Source organism: Penicillium chermesinum (assembly GCF_028974085.1).
Source record: "Penicillium chermesinum strain IBT 19713 chromosome Unknown utg000005l:1.0-4115287.0:1.0-4118363.0, whole genome shotgun sequence".
NCBI lineage: Eukaryota > Fungi > Ascomycota > Eurotiomycetes > Eurotiales > Aspergillaceae > Penicillium > Penicillium chermesinum.
Genome location: NW_026695315.1, coordinates 3,316,333 through 3,339,538, shown reverse-complemented (window position 1 = coordinate 3,339,538; position 23,206 = coordinate 3,316,333). Strand labels below are relative to the sequence as shown.

General features: G+C 51.1%; 5 protein-coding genes across 5 annotated transcripts; 4 read left to right on the top strand and 1 right to left on the bottom strand.

Annotated features, from left to right (window-relative positions):
• Positions 1 to 5,627: 5,627 nt before the first annotated feature.
• On the top strand, positions 5,628 to 5,843 carry N7468_007432 (uncharacterized protein; the record flags this gene model as incomplete). Its single annotated transcript, XM_058476728.1, has 1 exon — positions 5,628 to 5,843. One exon carries the CDS (start codon positions 5,628 to 5,630, stop codon positions 5,841 to 5,843), a length of 216 nt encoding a protein of 71 aa, XP_058329618.1.
• A 3,100-nt stretch (positions 5,844 to 8,943) lies between these two features.
• N7468_007431 (uncharacterized protein) lies at positions 8,944 to 10,988 on the top strand (the record flags this gene model as incomplete). Its single annotated transcript, XM_058476727.1, has 3 exons — positions 8,944 to 9,423; positions 9,496 to 9,769; positions 9,835 to 10,988. The coding sequence occupies 3 exons, from the start codon at positions 8,944 to 8,946 to the stop codon at positions 10,986 to 10,988; spliced, it is 1,908 nt and encodes a 635-aa protein (XP_058329617.1).
• A 2,556-nt stretch (positions 10,989 to 13,544) lies between these two features.
• On the top strand, positions 13,545 to 14,596 carry N7468_007430 (mitochondrial 54S ribosomal protein uL15m; the record flags this gene model as incomplete). Its single annotated transcript, XM_058476726.1, has 2 exons — positions 13,545 to 13,858; positions 13,981 to 14,596. The coding sequence occupies 2 exons, from the start codon at positions 13,545 to 13,547 to the stop codon at positions 14,594 to 14,596; spliced, it is 930 nt and encodes a 309-aa protein (XP_058329616.1).
• A 1,328-nt stretch (positions 14,597 to 15,924) lies between these two features.
• On the bottom strand, positions 15,925 to 17,918 carry N7468_007429 (serine/threonine-protein kinase; the record flags this gene model as incomplete). Its single annotated transcript, XM_058476725.1, has 2 exons — positions 15,925 to 17,657; positions 17,726 to 17,918. The coding sequence occupies 2 exons, from the start codon at positions 17,916 to 17,918 to the stop codon at positions 15,925 to 15,927; spliced, it is 1,926 nt and encodes a 641-aa protein (XP_058329615.1).
• Positions 17,919 to 20,476: 2,558 nt separating this feature from the next.
• On the top strand, positions 20,477 to 22,993 carry N7468_007428 (SH3 domain-containing protein; the record flags this gene model as incomplete). The annotated part of the gene is made up of 6 exons (XM_058476724.1): positions 20,477 to 20,504; positions 20,575 to 20,771; positions 20,827 to 20,896; positions 20,961 to 21,113; positions 21,180 to 21,253; positions 21,308 to 22,993. The coding sequence occupies 6 exons, from the start codon at positions 20,477 to 20,479 to the stop codon at positions 22,991 to 22,993; spliced, it is 2,208 nt and encodes a 735-aa protein (XP_058329614.1).
• Positions 22,994 to 23,206: the final 213 nt, after the last annotated feature.

Below are 23,206 nucleotides of genomic sequence, written 5' to 3'. Positions count from 1 at the left end.
GACCAAGTTAAAGTCCTGAAAGCTATGAACAAGAGATTGAAAGAACCGATGATCTCCAAGGGGATGCGCAATACTAATAATAATCAGGAGCATCTCTGCTAGCAGGGCTGGGCATGGAGAAAACCTTCCCACCAGCGAACATCGCACCAGTTAGTATACCACTGCTAGTAGCATAGAAGCGCCCCCGGTAGTATATTGGTAACGGGGAAAATGGTGCAGGCTTACTGCTATCAGTTTCGACCAGAAATAGTGGCACCCTTGCGGACAATCTTGGCAGATTTTATGCCGATACATGTACATCCCAGCCACGGTGTGCGCAAGCGCCAAAGCTAGAGTAGATCTGATACCTAAGGAAGACCTCGAATCTGATATCTCCACTTGAAACCCGGTACTCTTCGAATACCCTGGCTCTTGCAAAGTCTCCACCATTGCAGCCACAGCTAGGAAACTGCAATGCAATGCTCCAATCGCCCTGATAGAGCCTGCAAATATCAATACGCATATAGTCATCAGCATTATCTCCATTAGGAAAACGGTAACCAACCAGACGGCCTCATTTAGATTCCAATAACCCAAGCATTCTGTCCAACAGGCAGTCTCCAGCCAAATCTCAAGACACAAACCGCCAAAAGCAATTTAGACACAATGGGAACAATTAGCCAAACCCCACGCCCAGATTTTGATTGAGAACATCTAGCTAATCCCCCTCAACCCCACAAAGAAATCCGCAAAGCAACCGCATCAAACTGTATCAGAGTAGTCATATGTACTGGCTAAAGCCCAGAGCTGCAGCCCGGCCCGTTCGCAACGCAACGGTCCTATGTCCAGGTCCGTACAGGTGGGAGCGAGGCCATCTCGGCTGGGTCTAGCATCCGGAGGCGTTGTGTCTCGTGCAGAAGGCAGGCAAGTGCTCCTGGTATTTCGGGCGCTCCGTGTAGGACAGATATTCAAGCTGTGCAAGGAGCTTCTGGTTTCTGGGCAGCTTTTGCATCGCTTAAACGAGGTCGTTGTGCGTTTTTTTGTGTAACACGTCGAGGGAAGTGTGGGGTCTAGACGGGCATTATTTGTCATTCTCATAGATTTGACGAGTCTGTTGCGAGTGGGACTACTAGTTTGTTTGAAGAGGAAGCGTAGAGTATATGAGACTGGGACGGGTTTTGATACTAGCTCCCATCGGGACCAGATAGTCCATAGATTGAGGGGAGGGTGTAGTCCATGTACTTGTGTCGAGACTGAAGTTATAGCTGTATAGGGAAGGATGCCTTGACCTAATTAGTAACGACTACAAGACATCCCTTCCGGGATTCTGAGAGACGAGATGTACAGACTCTATCCCACGCAAGATAGTGCCACTTTCTCAGCACATCATATATCCCTGACCAGTGCAGACCAAGAGGCCACCCGCATGTGTCGCGAAAGGGCAGCTTGATACAAAGATGGCAAAAAGAGCCACGGCAGCTCAGGAGCGACACAGCTGCTACTACCTCGGCCATGTTTTACTGACTGCACTACGCAGACTGTACGTGAACATCCAAGAATCCAGACAGGTAAGCGCCAAGCATAGCATAGCGAGCTATATGTTCCAGGTGAGCAATCTAAAGCAGCAAGCAAAGCAGCTGCAGCGAAAAGACGGGCAAAATCCTCAGCCAAGGCGACATTTGGTCACTATAGATCAAATCGCGATATGTCTAGATTGAGTCGCATCCGACTTGCAATAGACGAAGGCGCGCTTGCCGAGAAAGCCATTTGCTGCACGCTCTGCGCAGACGGATTTGAACTCCATGAAATGTCGGATCCTGGTCATATGGAGGAGGGTGTAATGGAGGCTCAGCCAACCCCTCCTCGAGAATCCAAGTCCGACTCTGGGAATCAACAGGCTTTGTTTTCTCGCCCCGGTCGTTCTTCTAGTTGGTTAATCGTGGAATGACAAGACGTGCTTGAGTTGAGATAATCAAAAACCCCCCCGGCGAACTGAACGTAGCTGTCCTTTGGCGGGGGCGCACGAGCTTAGCTTTTTACGAGGGGTCCCCTCTTTGCCTGAAATGAAGGCTTACGTTTCGTGGGCAAAGTACACCGGGGCGCGTGAACCTTGGGACGGTGATCTGCACGATTGAGGGGTCGATGATGTCTTCTTACGAAGTTCATGGGATTCGCCATGACTCAACTGACTCTGACATTCCAAGGCAAAATGATGTGAGGGGTACAGTCCTTTGAGGGCAGAGTCTGCAGTATATGCGAAGTCCGTAGTGAATACCAAATGAGACATGACGGCAGCGCTCAGGTACGACTGGAAGGCCGCTGGGCGATATCCCCAGAAACAGAGTACAAGTCAACAAAGAACCGGTGTGTTGGAAACAAGTCCTGCCTCGGGACTGTACCTGACATTGCAACCACGAGAAACCGGTCAGAGGCGGAACCGATCGGCTGTAGTCCCTTCGGGGAGGCGATGAGAACCGGATGCAAACGGAGATCGGGAATGAGATCCTGCGCTGGTTCTGAAGCCCTTGTTTCTCGGTGGACAAAATTTCAATCACGTTCAAGGAAAAAAAAAAGAAAACAGAATATTACTCGATAACCCCGTATGGGTTCCACAGGTACGGTGCAATAGCATCATCCTAATTTACTTGGGGCAGGGTTCTGCTGCCGGGGACTGGGATGATCATCCAGATTATCCAATGGCCCCTATGCTGCCGTCATTTACTGCTTATTGGAGTACCGGGCCTCTCGAACAGCTCTGGCCTAATCTTAGGTCACTCCAGTCACAACACCTCCTGAGACACGGGCTACGTAATGCCCGCTTCCCTCGACACAGACCTACAGCCTAGAGCTCCCCGGTTTACGCCCAGTCCAAGCCCAGCCCACAATTCCATCCTTGGTGGCCTCGCTTCCGGGGCTATCGGAAACTCGCAAGAATGCCCAAAGTTAAATCTTACAGAACCGCAAATAATTGGTGGTTGTGACCATATCAGACTTGCAGGGGAGGGGGAGGAGGGGGGGTGGTACTGGGGGCGCTTCAGAACGGGTCTATAACCCCAATGAACTAATATCAGACCGCCCATCAAGGCGATACCGCTGTAGGTCTAGGGAGGCGAATTGAAAGGCTTTGGCCCCTGCACCAGGAAGCAGGTCTGGAACCTGGAACCACCCCCCAACCCCACGCCCTTTGACCGATATGCTTGGCCGCTTTTATTGGCCTTTCTGAGTCGATTAGAGACTTGGAGGTAGCTCCATGTTTCCAGAGTACTACTTTTTCCAGCCGCCTCACGTACGCCATATTAGGAAAGACGACGGTAGTAGGACATATAAGCCCAACAGATTGGGCGGATACAGTCCGCCTTGCACGTATTGATGCACGTACATGTGAGGATCGCGAAGGAGTGAGTCCCTTGTCGCATCGTATGTGTATAAATCGCATTGCGCGAAAGCGGGAACTTAGCATAAGCGACCCTCCCCCCTCAACTAAAAAAAAAAGAAAAAGAAAAAGAAAAAAAATTCTTAATAACAAAAGAAGCGAAAAAGAAACTAATGATAAAGCCTCCGAACTCAAAAAGAAAACCAGATGCGTACGAGGTCACTTTCATCATCCCAGACCCGCCGATCAATGTACGCATTGTAGACCTCCGTTCCCGGAGACTCGGTTGGCACGCTCGACTCGGGTGTCAGTTGATGGAGACCCCCCTGCTCATGGGGGGATGCTCAATTTCGGGCGCCTTGGGATCCATCCCGGGCATGCGTATTAGGTACGACAGAAGTCTTGGAAAGGATGACACTAGCAAGAGCCTGCCACCGCATGGATCCAACTCTCCACCTCCAGGTAATGTCCGAGGTCGAGCCGTGTTGTCGGGCAACTTGAATCACTGATTACAGTACGGACTTGTCGAGACCATGTGGCAGAGCTTCAAGAATGTGCTGCACGCTGAAAACACAAAACACCGAGTTCCATGTCGTTGGTCGATTTACTGGGGTTGAAGATGGAATTGTGAAGTGTATTGGAGCCTTGGTCCAGTTAGCGGCCTATAATGAGATGTCCAGAAACCCGCCCCCCCCCGGGCCCCCCCCTTTTTTTTTTGTTCTTTTTTCTTTTTCTCTTCATTTCTTAGTTGAATCCGCTAAAGTCTACACCATATGTGCTTGGCTTTTTACTGGGCTGTTGACTGGTCTCTTTTCTGGGCTGGTAAGGTTCGGAGAGGGTGAGGGGCTGCAAGGAGCCTTGCCGGGAAAGAGGCCAGCAAGGTTGAGCACTGGCAGCTCCGGTTGACATCAAGTCGATGGCTCGTAAAGTGACGCATAAGACAGGTTGTCGACTCCCGGACTGCCCCCCGTGCCCCGCTGTATAATGGGCCCATTTCAGGAGTTGGGCGTGCGGATCGACCTTCAGCTTTGCTCTGTTGGATTCAAATTGTTCGGGTTCAGTTGCGGTGGCCAATACGGCCTGCAGCGGGCTACGGTGCAATCAAAGCTTCAGGGATCACGGACTCTTCGCGAGTAAAATCCAGACCCCTAAACCTCTTGGTTTTTTGGCCTACCAAGGCAGAGCACCAATCAAAGCCAGGTGCAGGTTACTTTGCTGCGGATCCCCAGTAGTGGTCGGCGTTCTTGTCCTCCACTTTCTTTTTACGCTAAACTCCGTAGGCGAGGTCGGGACCAGAACGAAGTGCCGACGAAGTTGTATTCTGACGGTCGCGGTCAGCCTGTATACACCAATAGTCGAGGTTGAAACCCGGCTTTCACCGGACAAAAGCGCGGATCATCGGTGGGATTCAACTATCGCGATCGTGTTTTTTTTTATTATTATTGTTGGGCTTACTGGTTCTTCTCCAAGTATACAGTATCCTAACTTCTGTAGGAGACAAGCTAATGGATGGGACAGGATAGGCCCGATCGGCTACACACTAGTTGTCTGTAAGGATCATGACCAGTCCCTTGTGACTGCATGTCGCACTGGGCGACGGGGAGCAGACACAAAGCAGAAACAGTTGCGAATGTAGATCAGTGTTTGGTTGGGCTGTTTCGGCGCGATGACTCGATGGTCCACGTCTGCCGCAACCGGGATGCAGTGGCAAGGAGGGACGTAAGAGGGGGGGGGGATCCCACTGAAAGGACGTGCCACGTTTAGGCGCTCAATGGGAACAGCTGGGGTGGGGACAAAGAGAGACATGGGGGAATTGGATGAATTGGGAAATTAATATAGATTCGGGGGGATCTCAATCAATGCTGGGAAGGTCACGGTGTAGATCGAAAGGCCAAACGGAAAAGCCCCGGTAAATTTGGCCTGCTGGAGGGCTTGGGCTGGTCCGATGGAAATAGGCCTTTTCGCCCCAAATCTCAAGACTCGACGGGATTGGTAGGAAGTGCCTACCACTTACACCGCGTACGGCAGTAGGTGCTCCATCATATGCATATTACGCTTCTCGAGGATCATGTCGTAGCCGGCCTACCACTACGTAAAAAGTATAGGCGAGATCATCGGATCGATCGTCTACAACAGTTGGAACAGTTGGAACAGTTGGGAGCAATGACACGGCGTAGACAGCCCCACTGAGGGCTCTCCATCTGGGGTTCTGGAAACACCGAAACGAGGGAAAACCGGTGCCCACATCGTGGCGGTGGCTCCCAAGAATCTCAAAATGAGAGATAACCAAAATGAAAAAGCGGGTACTTTTCCTCCTAGTCGTCCAAACTCCATCTCTAACCTCGTGTGCGTATCCACCGCCGCAGCTCCGAAGTCACGGCAAACACGAAGTCCTTGGATCGTCCGCCCTTCGGACCCATTCCACTTTCAGACCCTCGTTCCCGCGAACAGCATTATCAAGAAGTTCATACCGCGTATCCAGGTGGCGTGATACCCAAGCTCGTCTACCCCTTTTTAGGTATGTCCGATATTACTTGAGTAGATCGAATTAGAACTCTCGCATGAATGCTGTCCGGCCGGGACGCATTTCGTAGGCGGACCACAGCGGTTCGTGACATGGTACTGGGATGGCTGGGGATCTCTCAAGGCATCGAAGGCGCGTGCACCAAAACTTGTCGATGCGCGTCGCGACGAAACTAATTTTCCTCCCCAATTAGGGAACGTCTCCAGTATGTACTTGGGTCCCGGGGTGTCCTTTGTACTCCAAAATCGGCACTATTTGATGTACAGAGTAGCCAGAAGGGGTCGGAATCACCCTCCGTGACTTCCCCAGTATGACTACCAAGCAAAAGAAAAAAAAAAAAGAAAAAAGAAAAAAAAAAAGATAAAGAAAGAAAAAGAAAACGAACACGAAGAAAGGACTTACGCGAGGACTGGATGCTCGAAGCAAACGACCAAGATTGGGGCCAACATGCAGCAGGTTTCTTTTTCGGTTTTACCTGGGCGCTTGGAGTAGGAGGCGACTACATCCGCCAACAGACGGTTGCATGATAATCAGGCGAATGAGACGCGTGCGCGTCCGTGTGTCGTGGAGGCTTGAACCTGAACTATCAAATTGGTCCATCCCTGGAAAACCTTAGAAAAAGCAAAGGACCCAAAGGGCAACCGGAAAGAGCGGGAAAGTTTGAGGGTCGGGTCTTGGACCTCTACGAATCCATCATCCTGAGCAGGGAAGAGAGTGACGATCCAGAAGGCCAACTCGTAACTCCGCCTAACCCTCTCGGCAGGAAAAAGAAGGGAAAAGACAAGAGGCGAATCAGAGCAGCCGAGGCCGTTCAGGAGCCTCGCGTCACCGAGCCACAACAGCGAGCGGCTAACAACCGGTCGGGGAGTACGCGATTAGTCACCTGGAGGGTAACGGTGTCATGATTGCTCGCATTACTAGGCTAGGCACAAAGTCCCATGGGATCAGAGCCATCGTGATTCGGCCGTCGCACACTTTCTGGGTTTGGCCCAGTCCTCACCGCGCACGGGAGTTCAGCCACCCAGAGGGCGGGTGCCTCGGATTACAGTAGTGAGACTTTGGGTGGAGACTCCCATCCTGGAATTCCGTTCAAAAGGACAGGATCCGGGCCAGTGAGCAGTTGCCTTAAGAGGGGTGGGGGGAGGAGGGAGGAGGAGGAGGAGGAGGAGGCCGGGAGCCAATGATGGATGGGGCTCGAAGAAGAGCGTCTCTTCCAGCCCCGTGAGTTTTATTAGCTCAGCAGAAATGTACGAGCCTGATCCTTACTTTACATACCACATACACCATTCCGTTACCAATATTACGCCGATCTAGAATCCCCAAGTCCAGAGTCCCCCCCTGCTAAAGCACTCTCTCCCATGCCTCTCCCTTCATTATTACCGTCACGCTGTGGCCCTGGTTGCTGTATACGGAAATTGATCTTCTAGTTTCCCCGTCACTGGCTTCCTTTTTTCCTCTCCTCCCATTTTTCCTCCTCGTCCACCCTCTATTCTCTATTGGCTGGTGCTTTGTTTCCCTCCCCCATTCCTTTTACGCTGCGTCCTCTCCCTCTCCCTGGTGACGACTCTTGACTATTGATCAGCCACCCACTTTGTGCACAACCCCTGGCTCTTCCACCACTTTCCCCGTTTCACCCCACCTCCCCTTTCACCCTTTCTGTGCAGGACTCCGGAGGCGTACATGCTTTGCGCACCCTCACAGTCTCGCATACACGGAGGCTACAGAAAATCACCCCCCGTTGCAATCATACCTGGTAATTTTACTCCTATGAGGCATTGGGCCGACGGTTGCAACCACGCTAAACCAGCCCTGATTGTCGGATCTGATATGGGTCTTACATAGCACTAGGGGCTTTCCCCCCAGCAGTCTTGGATCTGTCCTCCGATATTCTGAACCTGTTCCAATTTCCAATTTCTCGGTTTTTTGGAAATGGATTTTCTTCTTTCCTCCGTAGCCTAGCATTTTGCCTTTGCCCTAACCTGACCCATAATTTTTCCTGTCCCCCCCCATTCTGCGCTACTGTAGACCATCCCTCCGCCCTGCTCCGCCTCTGTACTGCCGGGACCAGTGACCTCCGTAAACATTATTCTGCGACCTACCATTTCTGGTGCATCCACTTGTAACTGGCCATGACATCCGGTAATTTATGCTCTTTGCCCCTCCCTAAGAATAGCAAGAGGGCCTGAAAAGGTGGCTAAAAATGCCTCTGTTGGGAGTGGAAGGCTCCAGTCATAATAATAGCATAGCAAAGAACTTTTGAATGCTCTGAAGCTCGCAGAATCCATCTAGATTGGCCTAAACAAGGGGAGGATCAACTCTGGACCTGCGTCCGGGTCAAACTCTGGTACGCTCACGCTGCGCCGGGCCCAGCAAGACCTTCCTATTGGCCTACCCGCTACGGTAACGGAAAAGAAAATTCCCAAAAAATTCCAGACCTGAAATTAAAAAAAGAAAAAAAAAAGAAACCACCCAAAATAGGTGTCCCCGTAAAGGGTAAGAAATTTCTGAAAAAAGACAGATGATGCCTTGACTTCATAGTTTCTTGGGAAGTCAATTATTTTAATTGTATTTTCCTGTTTCCTATTTTCCCGGGCCGTGACCGTTCCTTTTTTGGGGTTTTACATTTTTTAACGTGAATATGACTGGCTCATTCATTTTGCAGTGGTTCCCTTCTCTCCTGGTTTAGTTCACTGCATCCTTATATGGGCCTGGCTTGGCCGTTTCCATATAGATCATTCTGCCGTTGGGAGCAAGTGAAGACTGTGAACCATTATTTCTTTCATTATCTCGTTTTATTGCCTCCTCGATCAGCCTCCATCGCCCCCCTTGGCTCCACTTGCTTCGTTGACTCTAGTCCTGCAATTGGGTAACTCCATATAGTGAACCGGCTCGAACGAGGTTTCTTTTTCATCCTCGCCTTTCCTTCGAATGCTCTTTTTCCTTTGCCCCAGCTTCTGTTACTACTGGGATTTCTCACAGTGATATTAAAGAGACTATGGACCAGTGAGGTGAACTAGGCTTGCTTGCCTCTCGACATCTATCAGCGATCAAAGCCTGCATATCCCATATGGGTCAACCTCTCTATCCGTTTATACCCCCACAGCTCTCCCCCATGTCTCTGCCACCGTTGGACTTCCAATTTTCCTTCCCGGGTCCTTCGTCTCCAGCCTACCACACGAGTGCCCAGAAGTCCTGTCCGCCAAAACCGGTGATTGGGGGCTCTTGGACTGCTCCTTTCCGTGACGGTCTGCCAACACCTCCCGGCGATATGACCGGAGTCACCTACAACGCGATGCCGCATTTTCCACATGGAGGGAATGTTCATGGAATGTCCTCTCATCTCTATGCTCCTCCACGGAACCACTATGATTCAAGTTCCTCTTCGATGGCTCCTGCCATGAAGCCACAAGTCCACGTCCCCGCCAACGATGCCCCCGCGACGGACCCTGTGCCCAAGAAGACGACCGGATCCAGCAGTGGCTCACAATTACAAATTCCCACGACTATAAACGCTAGTCAAGGCAGCCTCGCGGAATTTGCAGCTCAGGTATGTGGATATTGACAGTACTCAGGCTGAGACGAAAGACGGACCTTGAAAGACTGACGGAGTATTGAATAGATGACTTGTCTTTTCTGGTTCGAAAAGACCTCAAAGCTCCAAGCTATCGAAGACCGACGACACTCAATCCCTACTCTTCTCGCGGAGGCGATACCCACCCCGGGGTTCCAGAAATGGGTCTCCACGATTCTGTCTACCACTCAAGTCAGCCAAAATGTGATTTTACTGGCTCTTCTCTTCATTTACCGGCTGAAAAAGTTCAATTCCAGCGTCAAAGGGAAGAAAGGGAGTGAATTTCGGCTGATGACGGTCGCGCTGATGCTCGGCAATAAATGTGAGTCTCTTATCGCTTCACCGCCCGGGCGCTGATTGGACCCGCCATGCTGACCTCATCAACAGTTTTGGACGATAACACCTACACCAACAAGACTTGGGCCGAGGTCTCGGGGATCGCAGTGCAGGAAATCCATGTCATGGAGGTTGAGTTCCTCAGCAACATCCGTTACGACCTCTTCTCCTCGGAGGCCGAATGGGCTCGCTGGCACACCAAGCTCGGTCTTTTCGGCGACTATTTTAACGCCGCCTCTGTGCTCCCCGTCGAGTCCGAGCCACCAATCCTTCGCATCTCGCCACCACGACTGCAGTCCACTTCGCCATCCTCGAAGTTGCCTTCGCCTCCAGGCGATTTCCGTCCGCCCTCTCAGCCCAACTGGTATGCACCTACTCCTGCATTACCATACCCCATGTCGCAGGTGGGCGAGGTCGCCCCCGGTGGTTCTCGCAAGCGCACCCGCGAGGAGGAAAGCGAGCACCAGCCCATGAAACGGGTTTCGCGACCAGCTCATACTGCTTCGACGCCAGCTTCCATTTCCCTTCCATCACAATACCTCAACCCCGCTGCATCCTTACCTCCGGTCCTCACACCAACCTCTGCCCCTGTCTCTCAACCGGCACCCGCTGGCCTGTCTCGTCTTCCTCCACCCAATTTCCCTGCCACCTCCAACCCCATGCAACAATCCATTCCGACCACTGCATCCTCACAGCTGCCGATCCCGTCGATGATGCCATCCGCGTACAGTCGTGCACCCAACTGGTCTCAGCAAATGCCTTCCGCATCGCTGCCACCTGTGGCATCGACCATCTACAACCACCCCACGCTCCCCGATCTGGGCCGTCTTCCTCAGACTCCCTATGGAGTATCGTCGTCGACCGTCTCCCCCAGCTGTGTCGGCATATTCGGTCCACACGCCTCAGACTCACCTCTCCCCGTCCTTCTTCCTTGCAAACCGCAACTCTCCCTACCGACCAGTCCGCTCGGTTTCGACTCTATTGATCCCACCTCCGTCCGCGTCGATGCAGCAGCAACGCAGTGTCCCCTTCGACCATATGCACTACCAGCCATTGAGCAAGGGCTCGGTCGACCGCAAGACAGGCTTGCTGCCATATATCCCATCGGACCCGTGGTATCAGAGCCACGTCCCCCCAACCTTTCTACACTCCCTCTCAGACATTCTCTGGCTGAATGTCTTATCATCTCCTTGTTGACGATGTGACTGCGCTACGACTCACGACCAAAAAACCCTCCTATTCACTGTACAACCTTTTTCCGATATTCATCTTTACTCGCATTCTCGCCACCACGTTCCTCGAGAATCTCTTTTTTTATTATTACCTGTATAGGAATTCTTTGCATCATAGCATTCATGTGGCGTTTCTTTAGAAGGGCTCCCCGTTGTACGCCTACTGACAGCCTATAATGGGGATTGCTTACTCTGGCGGTTTTTATTGCTCTAGTCGCTGATGGCCTGTCCGGCTTTGGCTGCATTTGCATCTTATGGAGTTGACCTGACAAAAATCTGGCAGAACAACAAGATACTAGATTTCTTCGCCGTACTTTTTTTTTTTCTCTTCTAGCCTTCTATTGTCGTAGTATGTGTATCAGAAGCTGGCTTCATCGGCGTCACTTGCGCCACCATTGAGTGCACTATTATCGTAAGATTCCCTCCCTCTTTTTCTTTTCCCTCGGGCGAGCCTTCAGGTATCGTCGCTCCAACTTGCGACTTGTTCCCATGTCACGTCCCCTGGTAGGCCAGTTGCCATCGCTGGACTTAAATCATCACAATCTTCAAGGCTGCAGTATACAGCAAAATTCCGACAGTTAAGGTGATATTTTCTCCGCTGGTCATATTCGAACCAGGCTGGCAGCGCATGCCGAGTTCGCAACCTAGTACTGGCATACCATTCTAGACACCAGTGGGTGATAATGATCTCGCGGATAGCTGGATGACGTAGTGTCATGCTTGAGACGGAAGGTTGGATAGCAAACTGGCGCCGGGGTTCCTCCTGTAGTCTACAGTCGTGCCTGCGGGTGGCCGATTCTGGATGGTAGAGCTGTATAATGACTCTGCGCTCAGGAGATCTTCAAATCCGAAAGAGTATAACCATGTCTACCTGGTACTCCGGGGTTTCAGAACCACCAATAGGCGGGACAGGGTAGGCGCGTGTAAGGTGTAAGCTCTCGAATGAACCCCATATCGAACGACTGCTCCGTGAGTTCACCCGTTGACCACCTTGAGATCCCTCTGCTAGCCGTCTAGGCTGCAGTACATGGGGTAGTGTGTTTCGAGTTCATTCTGCTTTTAGTCCTTTTGTTTGGAGGAGTATCTTCAACCAGTGGAGTTTGAATTGTTGAAGATTGTTACCATTCCTTTCTTGCTTGTTTCATTGTAGTAGTCCTGGTTTTGAGCCCTTCTCAGGATGGGGCGTGGTCGAACTTCCCTGTCATCTCTCTAGGTTTCTGCTGCGCAACATGACTCGCACTTCCAGAAATTTGTAGGATGTAATCAGTGAAATATCCGATGAAGTCAAGCTTTGGTCTCCCACGCATTTCTTTTGACTCATAAACCTGTTCCATGTTTGTGGATTTAGAGATATTGACCGGCGATATGACAAGAAATCTGCTTTTCCGACTTCTATATCGTAATCCTGAATATGTGTTATATCCCGAAATGGTCCCCTCCTCATCATTGTCATCGTCTCATCGTCGCGCATACATTGATTATCTCCACGATAAGTCCCTCTCTGATTTTGCATCACCATGATCCTGTATGATTTAGCTGTGGATTTGATTTCATGGCCCTATGGTTCAAATCCCATCTCCATAAGATACCATGCTGTTGTGCTTTGGATATATCAAGCCACCAGATAGCAATTTCTGGCAAGTTTGTGTTTAGCGAAGGATTCTGAATGACATTTTTTTGAACTTCAGTCATGTCCCAGATAAGGCAGCCACTATTCCAGGAAACTGGCTTGTTTTTGGTTTCCGGTCTGAGGGCTCTGAATTGAGCTCTTAGATAAGTAGAATATTTGTCAAAATCACGACCTTCCAGTATAATCAAGGAATGATAAGTCATAGATAGCCCGTCGTAGGAGAGTATGATAAGCTTCCCTGGTGCCATTTCAACAAAGGTTGAGAGAGAAGTTGGTAAACGAAGGAGAAGGCTAAGGGAAGAATCTGAGATAGAGGAAGAGCTACACTAGCCTCTTGGGAGTTGGATAGATCAAGAACCTCCAGGCTTTGGACAATGACGGTACGGGATTCTTTGATTTGAATCCAGCTTTGATGTTCAAGCTCTGAGATGATAGCTCGCTCATGACTTGGTCTTCGGCTCAATGCGCTTGGAGGCCCGTGAAGCTCAATAATGAGGCTGGTATGGGATTTAGGTGAATTTGAGACGTGATAGGAGAGGGCTTACTTCGAGTTCTGCGGATTGCGATCCAAGAGTGAGAGCGCCAGTACCGCTCGCCTGAGTCGCCTTCAGTGGTCGTGACTATCTGTGGGGATTATGTCAACTTCAATTGACCATGTTTACAACCTGTCTATGAGAGGAAGGCTGAGGATCCCCAGAAAAGGAAACAGCATTTTTCAAATCTTCGAAACATACCTAGGGTCATGGTATTTCCTGTTCGACTGCCCGTTGACTGCCAGTGGATCCAAATATTCGACGGTCTGATAGTTGGGCGCGGTGATACGGGCCGTTGTTTTTCCGGCCGACATCAAAGATCTCGTCTTCCGCAACAACCACTTCCACGGCGCAAAGATCACAGCCATGACGCCTCGACTCATGGGGCTGCCCCAGCAGCTTCAGCAATATGTGGTGCGACCATTGCAGCACACTTCGCCGCTGGCTTTTTTGAACCCACAACTCCAGCAAACTCGCAATGCCTCGATCCTCTCTTCGCTCAGCAACTCCGACGCCTACAACAAACGTATCCGCCGTGGTCGAGGTCCAGCCTCAGGCAAGGGTAAAACCTCCGGACGCGGTCACAAGGGTCAAAACCAGCACGGAAAAGTCCCTGCCGGGTTCACGGGTGGTCAGACCCCCGATATCATCGTCCATGGTGAACGGGGCTTTAACAACTTGTACGATTATCTCCCCCGTCTTCCCCCGTTCTATTTCTCTCCGTAGTTCAGATCGATGGCGTTGAACAAGATGACTGTAAATACCTGGCGAACCAAACCATTACTAACAACCCCGTCCACAGCCTGGCCCCTGACATGGCACCCGTCAACCTCTCCCGAATCCAAGACTGGATCGACCAAAAACGCCTCGACCCCTCCAAACCCATCACAGTGCGCGAGCTAGCCAAATCAAACTGCATCCACCACTACAAAGACGGTGTCAAGGTGCTCGGCGACGGCGCTTCCGCCCTCAAACAGCCGATTCACCTCGTAGTGTCACGCGCCTCTGCCTCCGCCATCTCCGCCATCGAGGCCGTCGGCGGAACAGTCACAACACGCTTCTACACCCGCGCGGCCCTCCGACACATCGTTGCAAAGGAGACCCACCCCTTCATCTCCATGCAATGGTCTGTGGACAGCGGCCCCAAGGCGCTGTTGGAAGCTGCTGGCATCGAGCCGACGCCGGACGGCGTGCTCGAATCGACTATCATGAAGGAGAAGGGCCTTCGGTATCGTCTGCCGGACCCTACGAGCCGTCGCGATATCGAGTACTACCGTGACCCGGCGCACAGAGGGTATCTGAGCCATCTGCTCAAGCCTTCCGAGGGACCTAGTCTGTTCTTCCGGGCTCCTGAGGAGCGCAAGAGTGCGGCTGGTGTTAAGAAGGAGAAGGTCTTGCCGGAGAACAGACTTTGGTAGACCTTTTTTTTTGAGTGGTGGATCTTTTTTTTTTCCCGTATTAGAGGCTCCCTCTCAGTTTTACCCTGCGCCTATGAGCAAATTCTATATGTATATTAGTCTCCTGGAACTTATTCAGACACATGAAACAAACTCTGTACTAGTAAGATTTGTTGGCGTGTTGAGTCCCGTCCACGCTAGTTAGATGCTACTGATAATGTAAGTGGACTATCACTCATACTAGTACAAGTAGGGCCCAGGATGCCCATGAGGCTGTTACGTACGTTTTGTTGGGGTTGTGTGGATTGGGATGGAAAACCTCGCCTATTCAGACGAGATCACTGCTGTCGATTTCTCCCTCAGCCTTGAGAGGAATTCCACCAGCAGGAACAAAATTCACGGTGGCCGTTTGAGGCTCAATCAGCTCTGGGCGCAGGTCTTTACCTGCAAACTTACTAGCCGTCGGTATTGAGGTTATTGACGAGGCTTCTGCAAAGCAGCATTCGTCCACCGAAATTGCCTGCTCGATGGTCTGTGCTAGCGTGTTTAGAGAGGCGTGAGGGGCGTATGCCCGGACGACAGCTTTGGTCAACTTGGTGATAATAACTCGAATAAGCAAGTTGGAATTGTGTGCTTCGAGCTTTGGCTGTGGGCGTGCTTCACACACTGGAGTGTACGCTTGCTACCTCGGCGTATCAGCTGTGGATCGAAGACGATTCTATTGGGTGAGGGAATGCGCTCCTGAAAAGAACTGTCGAAGATGAAATCCTTTAGATGTTGGTTCGGCCCATCGTTGAAGGTCTACTCAGAAAGCCACGTGAATGGATGCGCTATTTGGCCAAGAGCAACTTCAAGTGAAATAAACTGGACTTATTGGAGGCCCGGGGGCCTCCAATAAGATTATCAAGGACATAAGATAAATAAGGATTGATTTTGTTCCTAATGGACCAGCCATCCAGGGTATCCAGAGTAGAGAAGCAAATATCAGGATGTACGACCCAAATCAGCAATCAAATAGAGTACAAGACATCGAAAGCAAAATGGGAAATAGAACAGCAACTCGATGCCCGTATTGAACGCCATGCTCGTCATAATTACCAAGTTCCGCATGAATATGGCCAGTCCATCAAGGCAGACCTGGACAGATGCATAAATAGGAAGCATCCGCATATCAAGAAAACGAAGGGGTATTGTCATCGAAAAAGCAAAAGAAAGAAAGGTAAGCAAAAACACCAGCACACCGTTGAAAGCGCTAGTAGATAATAGTCATAAAACGCGGCAGTAACAATCGTAAAATCGTTCGAGGTTTGACCGACCATAGGCAAGCATAGAAAGGCGAGACAGACGGTTTAGATTCTCCACATAGATTCTGGTGTGTGATCTTCGGAGGGCTCTGCGACTTCCTTTAACCAGGCAGATTCGAGCACCCTGCGAATCGTCCACCTTCTGTTAACATCCATCTCAAGACAGCCCTTGACTAATTCAAGAGCATCCCGGCGGTCTTGTTGGAGAAGCTCATCTGTCGTATCTCCTAGAAGAGACTCACGATCCCATATACCATTGATAATATTGGCCTGGATGCGAGGTGTAAAGGAGTCTTGGAAAGGCCGTGACCCGACAATCACGGTATATATGATCACACCCAATGCCCAGATATCGACGGAGGGGTGAATGACACCGCCAGTGGACTGCAGAAGCTCAGGCGATGCGTACTCTAGGCTGCCAGCCACACTGGTACTGGAGCCTGCGGGGCCCATTTTGGTCGGAGGAGGACGGTCTGCAACATCATCATAAGGGTCGGGGCTGTCGCCACCATGATCTGTTGACATCCATTCAGCCATTCCAAAATCGCAGAGAACAAGCGTTGAAGAGACTGTGCCATCAGGGTTTTCGATAGGGTCGAGGAGGCAGTTCTCAAGTTTGATATCGCGATGTACGACGTGGATGTCCTCGTGAAGGTACCGGATGGCGCTGGCTAGTTGGTACGTATATTTCTTGGCTAGGGCAGGCTCAAGGCCTTTTCGGTTTTGACGGACCAAATCGAACAGAGTTCCACCAATAGCAAGCTTGGTGAAACAGAACGTGGCGTAGTCTGTCTCGTAGACTGCATCAAGAGCTAAGACATGAGGGTGACTCAGGTAGCGCCAGACCCGGACCTCGTGGTCGAATTCTGCCTGCACATCCTCGTTCTCCTGCTCGGTCCGACCTGCCACTTGCTTTTTCACAATCTTTACCGCCGTCCTCTTCGGACTGCCCTTGTCTTGAACTTTGTAAGCTTCTTTCACCACACTGAAGCCCCCAAAGCCAATTTGTTTTCCAAGGACATAGTCGGTGCCAACCAACTGGCCCTCGTCATCGGGCTGTGCAGCAGCTGGTTCATCTGCCTGACCCGAGCCGGACCACATGGATAAAAACATGCTTGCAGGAGATTTGCCACTTGAATTTGTCGACCGCCGAGAACCTTGTCGGATAGAGTTTCGTAGACTGCTACTGCGATCAAGCGCAGAGCTCCGTGATTTGCTACCAAAAGGAGTCACTGGCGTCACGACACCACCTGACCAGGAACTTCGATCTTCAGGAGATGCGAATGGATTTTGAGTCGGGGAGGTGATGTAAAGGGGTGACAAGAGATCATCTCTGACGCTTCCAGGTGGTGTCCGGACCTCCTCTGCAATAGGCGATGCCGTCGATAGCGACGTGAGAGAGGTCGGGTGTTCTAGCTCAGTGCCAGTGGTGGGCTCGGTCTCTGAGTTCAACGTTTGATGCGAGCGGGAGCTTCCGGTCGGGATTCCCCGCTGCTCTGGGGATTGATCGGCATGCTGTCCCCAGCGATCAGGAGTCGGAGCCATTCGCTCATCATCTTGTGAGAGGGCATTTCGAAGGCTGGAGGTTCGCGATTCAAATTTCAGTGGAGGCCGATCTTTGACATCGCCCTTGGCGAGTGGCTCCTCATGTGGTTGTTCCAAGCCAGAATCAATGGACACTGTTGGGTTGAAAGAAATCGAGCGGCGTCGTCCCTGGAGGTAATCATCCAAAGGCGAGCCCGGGATATCATCTGGCTTGTGAGGGAACTCGTCGTCTCCTTGGCGACGACCATCGGGGCGGGGACGGTGATGGGAGGGGTGCTTGAATGTAAATCTCTTAAAACACTGCGGTCTTCATCAGTATCGCGACGATACGCGCTGTAATTATGAGATAGATTGGTGCAGTCGTTGTCGATACCATCGCCACCTGTCGTCGATATCCTTTTCCTCTGATCATCGCTGGACCATTCTCCACGCTGCTGGTGAAATGATGTCTCAATCTTTAGACCGGCGACTCCATGTCTCTCTGGGTACGCCATGGCCCCGAGGAGAACAATGTACTGAGCGACGTGATGAAAAGAGAGCCTTTGGCAGGCTTGCAGTCGAGTTCTGGGAACTCTCTGCTTTCACGCCTACTCTTGTCGATTGTGATTTTTGATGGGACTCGAGGGCAAAGCGGGGACGGTTGCAGACAAAGCGGGGCTCGAGCCAGATCGTCAAATATTCATGCAGAGTAAAAGCGTTAATATAAGGACGAAACAGGTCCTGGGGGATCTTCAATATTTCAGATGTAGAAAAGGCGTGTGTAAGGGTACAAAGGCGAGGTCACAGAAGAATGTCCAGAGGATTGGCCAGCAGTGAAGAGCCAAGAAAAGCCGGGGAAATTCGGGTCTGCGAGTTTGCCCTGGTTGACCGTGTCCATATCAGGACTAGCTCTGTAGATCACCTGATGGAAGGTGGGCCTTACATTGCTTGCCTTTACGTTCGGTGGATGCTGATTGGGCCGATGGTGCCTACGAATAATGAGGCTATTTTTATTAGATCATAAGATCATACGCGCATCTGGCGCTGCACCCGATGTATTTATAAGGTAGGGGAAAAGAAACCTGAATACACACTATGTGATATGAATGGAAATTCTTGTGAGCCTGCCTTCTGGCCTCCGAGTCTTACTTAGTTTTGCTCGTCAAAACTCAAGCTTCCACATGGATATACCGTAGAATTTCCTTAGAATTTCCTAGTAGCCGCTGGAGATCGAACTATCCGAGTCAGATTTCATGCCACTAGTCCCGCAGGTACTTTTGGCTCATGCAGTATGAACGCGGTGCAACGTTGGAGCATTTTTTCAATCTCACTGGGAAAATGACATTTCACCGACTAGGCACTGAAGCTACTTTCTAGGGCCATTGTACATTGTAGTTCGACTTTCTCATCAAGACCCAGGGTTTAACTATTCTATAAGCTTAACCTTGTCCATGACTGGCTAAGCAATTCTCAGCACGCCACCTTGACCGTCCTAAGTCAGCTTTCACGCGATGCATTGCCGCAAGCCAGCGCTCGGCATAAACTAAAATACCTTGGGGAGGTCTCCAGGGTTGTATTGCAATGTGTAAAACCCGACGCCAATATCTGTTCTGGCGGGAATAAGCGGAAAGCCACGGACGTGCATTTCATCTACAGAGCTGATACAGACCATGCGGTCTATCGTCTTTTGCATAGCAGACCTTCCCTTAGTGATATTTTGCTGATCGAACATCGGGGCAACGGCTTTAGCTCTCACAATCCTGTGAGCAGGATTAGGGGAAGCGATAGTCTCAAATCTATTGGCATCGTAGTTGCGATAAACGGGACTCTTCCTGTAGCCGCCATTCTTCACGCAATGGTGTTTAGAGTGACAATATCAATAGGCGCATTCCGGATGACAGGACCGTACTCCTTGTCAAGAGCATCACTCTTACGGCACCCAATATGCGTTCAGGCTCCCCACTAGAGCCATAGTGGGGTGACGCGGGCGATGAAAGGCCAGTGATGAGCCTCAGTGGATTTGTGTAGAATCCCCAAGGACCAGTCGCAAGATGCCCGAGGCCATTATTATCAGATTGAGGATAAAGAACCCGGCTTCCAGCTCGAGGGAACAGAAGTGATATGAATTCTACGAGAAAAAGACGCTGGAGTCATTTAGGCAATTTCTAAATCGCTCTGCAACTGGGGAGAAAACATCGCACGGGAATGACACGTGGCTGACAACCCTGGATGCCCTCATCACTAACCCTAAGCGACCGCAAGTTTAGCCAGCGGATATTACAGTATACCGCGCCTTCATTGTGGGGTCTCTCATTCCAGAGTGAGAAAAGCCGGGATGAGTTAACAGTCATTCGGAGAGTACCTCGTATTCACCGCGGCTAGTCCCTGATGGCTCGCAGCATGAATCAGTCGGTTTCCGGCGATTCATGCGCACGGCGCTGTAGACTTGTGATTATGCAACCCCCTCGAACTGAAAGACACCCTGGGACCAAGAGTATATAGTTTTATGCCTCAGGCCGTAAGGCAGCAGGCCACTGGGGCCTGCAGTGGAGAAGCCCTATCGCCTGGTTTCAGGGGTGGATGGTAACGGGGTAACTTCCAAGAACACGGAGATTTAGCCGCCCCTTGCGCGCGGCTGTTTAGACAGTCCTCCTGAATCCTTGTTGTACAGGAGGTTCTTCACCTTCGTTCCCTTCCATTCATTTGCTTTCTTTTTGTTTTTTTCCTTTCCCTCCTTGACAGGGTGCTCTTATTGCTCCGTGCGCCTAGCCGTCCCTAACCTTCTCTCCCCCCTCCCCCTTCTCCACCTTTGTTGTGCAAGGTGCAGTCTTTCTTTTAGGGTCAATTCGACTATTGCCCTGGAAAGCCCGCTGGGTTCCAAATTTCCCTGCGACTGAGGCCCTGGATTCGGCACCTCTCGTTCTCGTGCAGAAGTCCGACGAATTCGTTTGTTTCCCTCTAATCGTCTCGTGCGCTCGTCCATGAACCTCGATCCCCGACCGCCCTCCTTTCGCCAACCACCTTTCTTCCACTTTGGTCCGACGCGCGACCGCCACATCCCCAATCTGGCAACATGACGAGACCACAAATCATTCGAGCTGGTATGTGATGGAAATCCCGGGCCGTGGAAGCTACCAGCCACAGGGACCGTACGCTAATACTGTGATCTAGATACCTTGGATCTCCAGGACCATGGTGCGCCTTCTGCGCAGGACCACACTAGGCAACCCGAATCAACTGCTCCACTGGGGGTCGGCCGGCCGGCTCCCCATCAAGAGCAGGCCATTCGCCATGCCGAACGGGACACCAAATTGGAGATCATGGGCGGCCCCGGAGACGACGAGTATCTCGATAGCATAGATGGCTACGTAGATACGGATCACAACGGAGCTTCTTATAATAATGAGGATGGGGACCTCGCAGATGGAGAGCGACGACCTCATGGATGATGATATGATGGACAAAATATCTAGCTCTCCCTCGATTGACGACGGTGCGTACATCTGCCCATCGTGCGCGGTGTTTAACCATGCCGGACGATACTGATCCAAACGCAGAGGACATCGATTTCGAGTTTGTCTACGCACTGCACAACTTTGTCGCAACTGTTGATGGACAGGCCAATGCGGCCAAGGGTGATACAATGGTGCTCTTGGATGACAGTAACAGCTACTGGTGGCTGGTCCGCGTGGTTAAAGATGGCAGTATCGGTAAGTCGATTTACGTTCATGATTGTTTACATCCGACAAGTTTTGTGTTTGCTTACTGTCACACAGGTTATCTACCAGCCGAGCACATTGAAACTCCTACTGAACGACTCGCAAGATTGAATAAGCACAGGAATGTTGATGTATGTTTTGCTTTCTCGCCGCACTTGTTCTCTTTCGTGTCTTAACTGGAACAGCTTTCTGCGACAATGCTCGGCGATAATAACGAAAAGTCCAAAAATCCCCTTAAGAAGGCCATGCGCCGTCGGAATGCCAAGACAGTCAATTTCGCCGCGCCGACTTATATCGAAGCATCCGACCAAGAATACTCGTCCGACGAAGATTCAGAGCATGGCGATTTCTTCAACGACGACGAAACAGAGACTGTCGAGTCAGAAGAGGGGGATTCTCAAGACCAGGCCGAGGAGATCGTCGTGGAGCCTCTTAGGCCCAAGGGCCACAAGGAAAAGCCTGTGGAGCAAGTGGAAATCAATATATCTGCTGAACAGCAAGAAACCACAACACAGCAAACAAGTGCCGAGGCCCGCCGATCTAGCGAAGAGTTCTTTGACTCCGAAGAACCTATCGTTAGTCGGTCCAGGAATGGCACCGTTCGCAATACTGATTCCTTTTTCAAGGACGACACTGCAGAGCCGAAGAAGATCTCCCTTACTCCTAACCTGCTGCGCGACGAGTCTAATGGCGGCAGCGGCAGCGGGGGGCTCAAAGAGTGGCAAGAACCCCGTGCAAGTCTAGAATCCCTCGAGAAAGGCAGCTCACACGATAAAGGCAAAGAGGACAAGAAGCGGAAAGAAAAGAAGTCAGGCATGCTTAGTGGGCTGTTCAAGCGAAAAGACAAGAAGAAGTCTTCCGTCGACGAGGAAGTAGATGAATCTATTACATCTCCGATCGAGTCTACCTTCCGGGCCTCTGAATCCTCGTCTCGGTCCTCCCCCCAGCCGAAAGAGTCTATGGAGTCTCTGTCTCAAGAACAGAAGGCCAAGCCGCAGAAGTTCACCAACGCCAAATTACAGAAGAACCCACCGCCAATTATCACTTCCACTTCAACCATGTCGCCAACTTCTACTACGATGTCTCCTACTTCGCCAGTATTGCACAAAGACAATGAGCATGGACAAACGATCCGACGTGTGGCTTCGCAAGACGCAGCTAGCTTCGAGAGCCGCGGATCGGTGGCATCACCCGTCAGCCAAGCCAGTCCATCAAATGAAGCTTATGTCACTCCTTTCGAATCGCAGGACCCATTCGCCTCTCCAGAAGAGCGGCGGCCATCCAGTGAGGCCCAGTGGAGGGGTCCCCAGGAAGCCCCTGCTCCGGTGCAACAAGCCAATGGCCAGAGATCCGTTACCTCCCCATCACAAAAGTTCACTCCCCAGGCGGCACCTGCACCCGCGCGCCCCGAACCAGAGCCCGAATATTCCGGCAGGATCTCCCCTGGCGATGGACACATTCCTATTCTTGCCCCTGGGATCACTCCAGAATATGCCCAGCGTGCCGGATCTATTTCTCCCCCTTCCCCGCCGTCATCTCCTGAAATCGATGTGAACGAGCTCGCGAAGAGGAGCGAGCCTGCCCCGGCTTCTGTATCTACCCTTTCGGTAGACACTCCAACTTGGAGTGATGCCAGTCTACGATCATACTTGGATGATGAAAATGACATTCGCGACCTCTTCATAATTGTTCACGACAAATCCAACATTCCGCCGGCTGGCGCTGACCACCCCGTTACTGGTCGCCTTTTCAAGGAAGAAAGTAAGCGACTTAAGGAGATGAATAACCAGCTTGACGAGATGCTCGTCAGGTGGATGTCTCAGCGGAAACGGACGTCCAATACTTTACGCTCCGTGCAGAGTCCGGCGTAGACGTGCAAGACACTCTATCTACCGTTCTACTCCTGCCTATCTCTGAATTTATGCAATCTTCGCCGATCCGCTTGGATCTAGTCGAATAGATTCTGGGTGTGCTGGACGCATCAACTTCTGGTCGGAAGTTTTTCATTCTTTTCTCCAATTTCCCAATTATCTCTTTATTTTTTTCTCTTTCTTACCGTCTCGCCATCATGCCCGTCCTCGTGA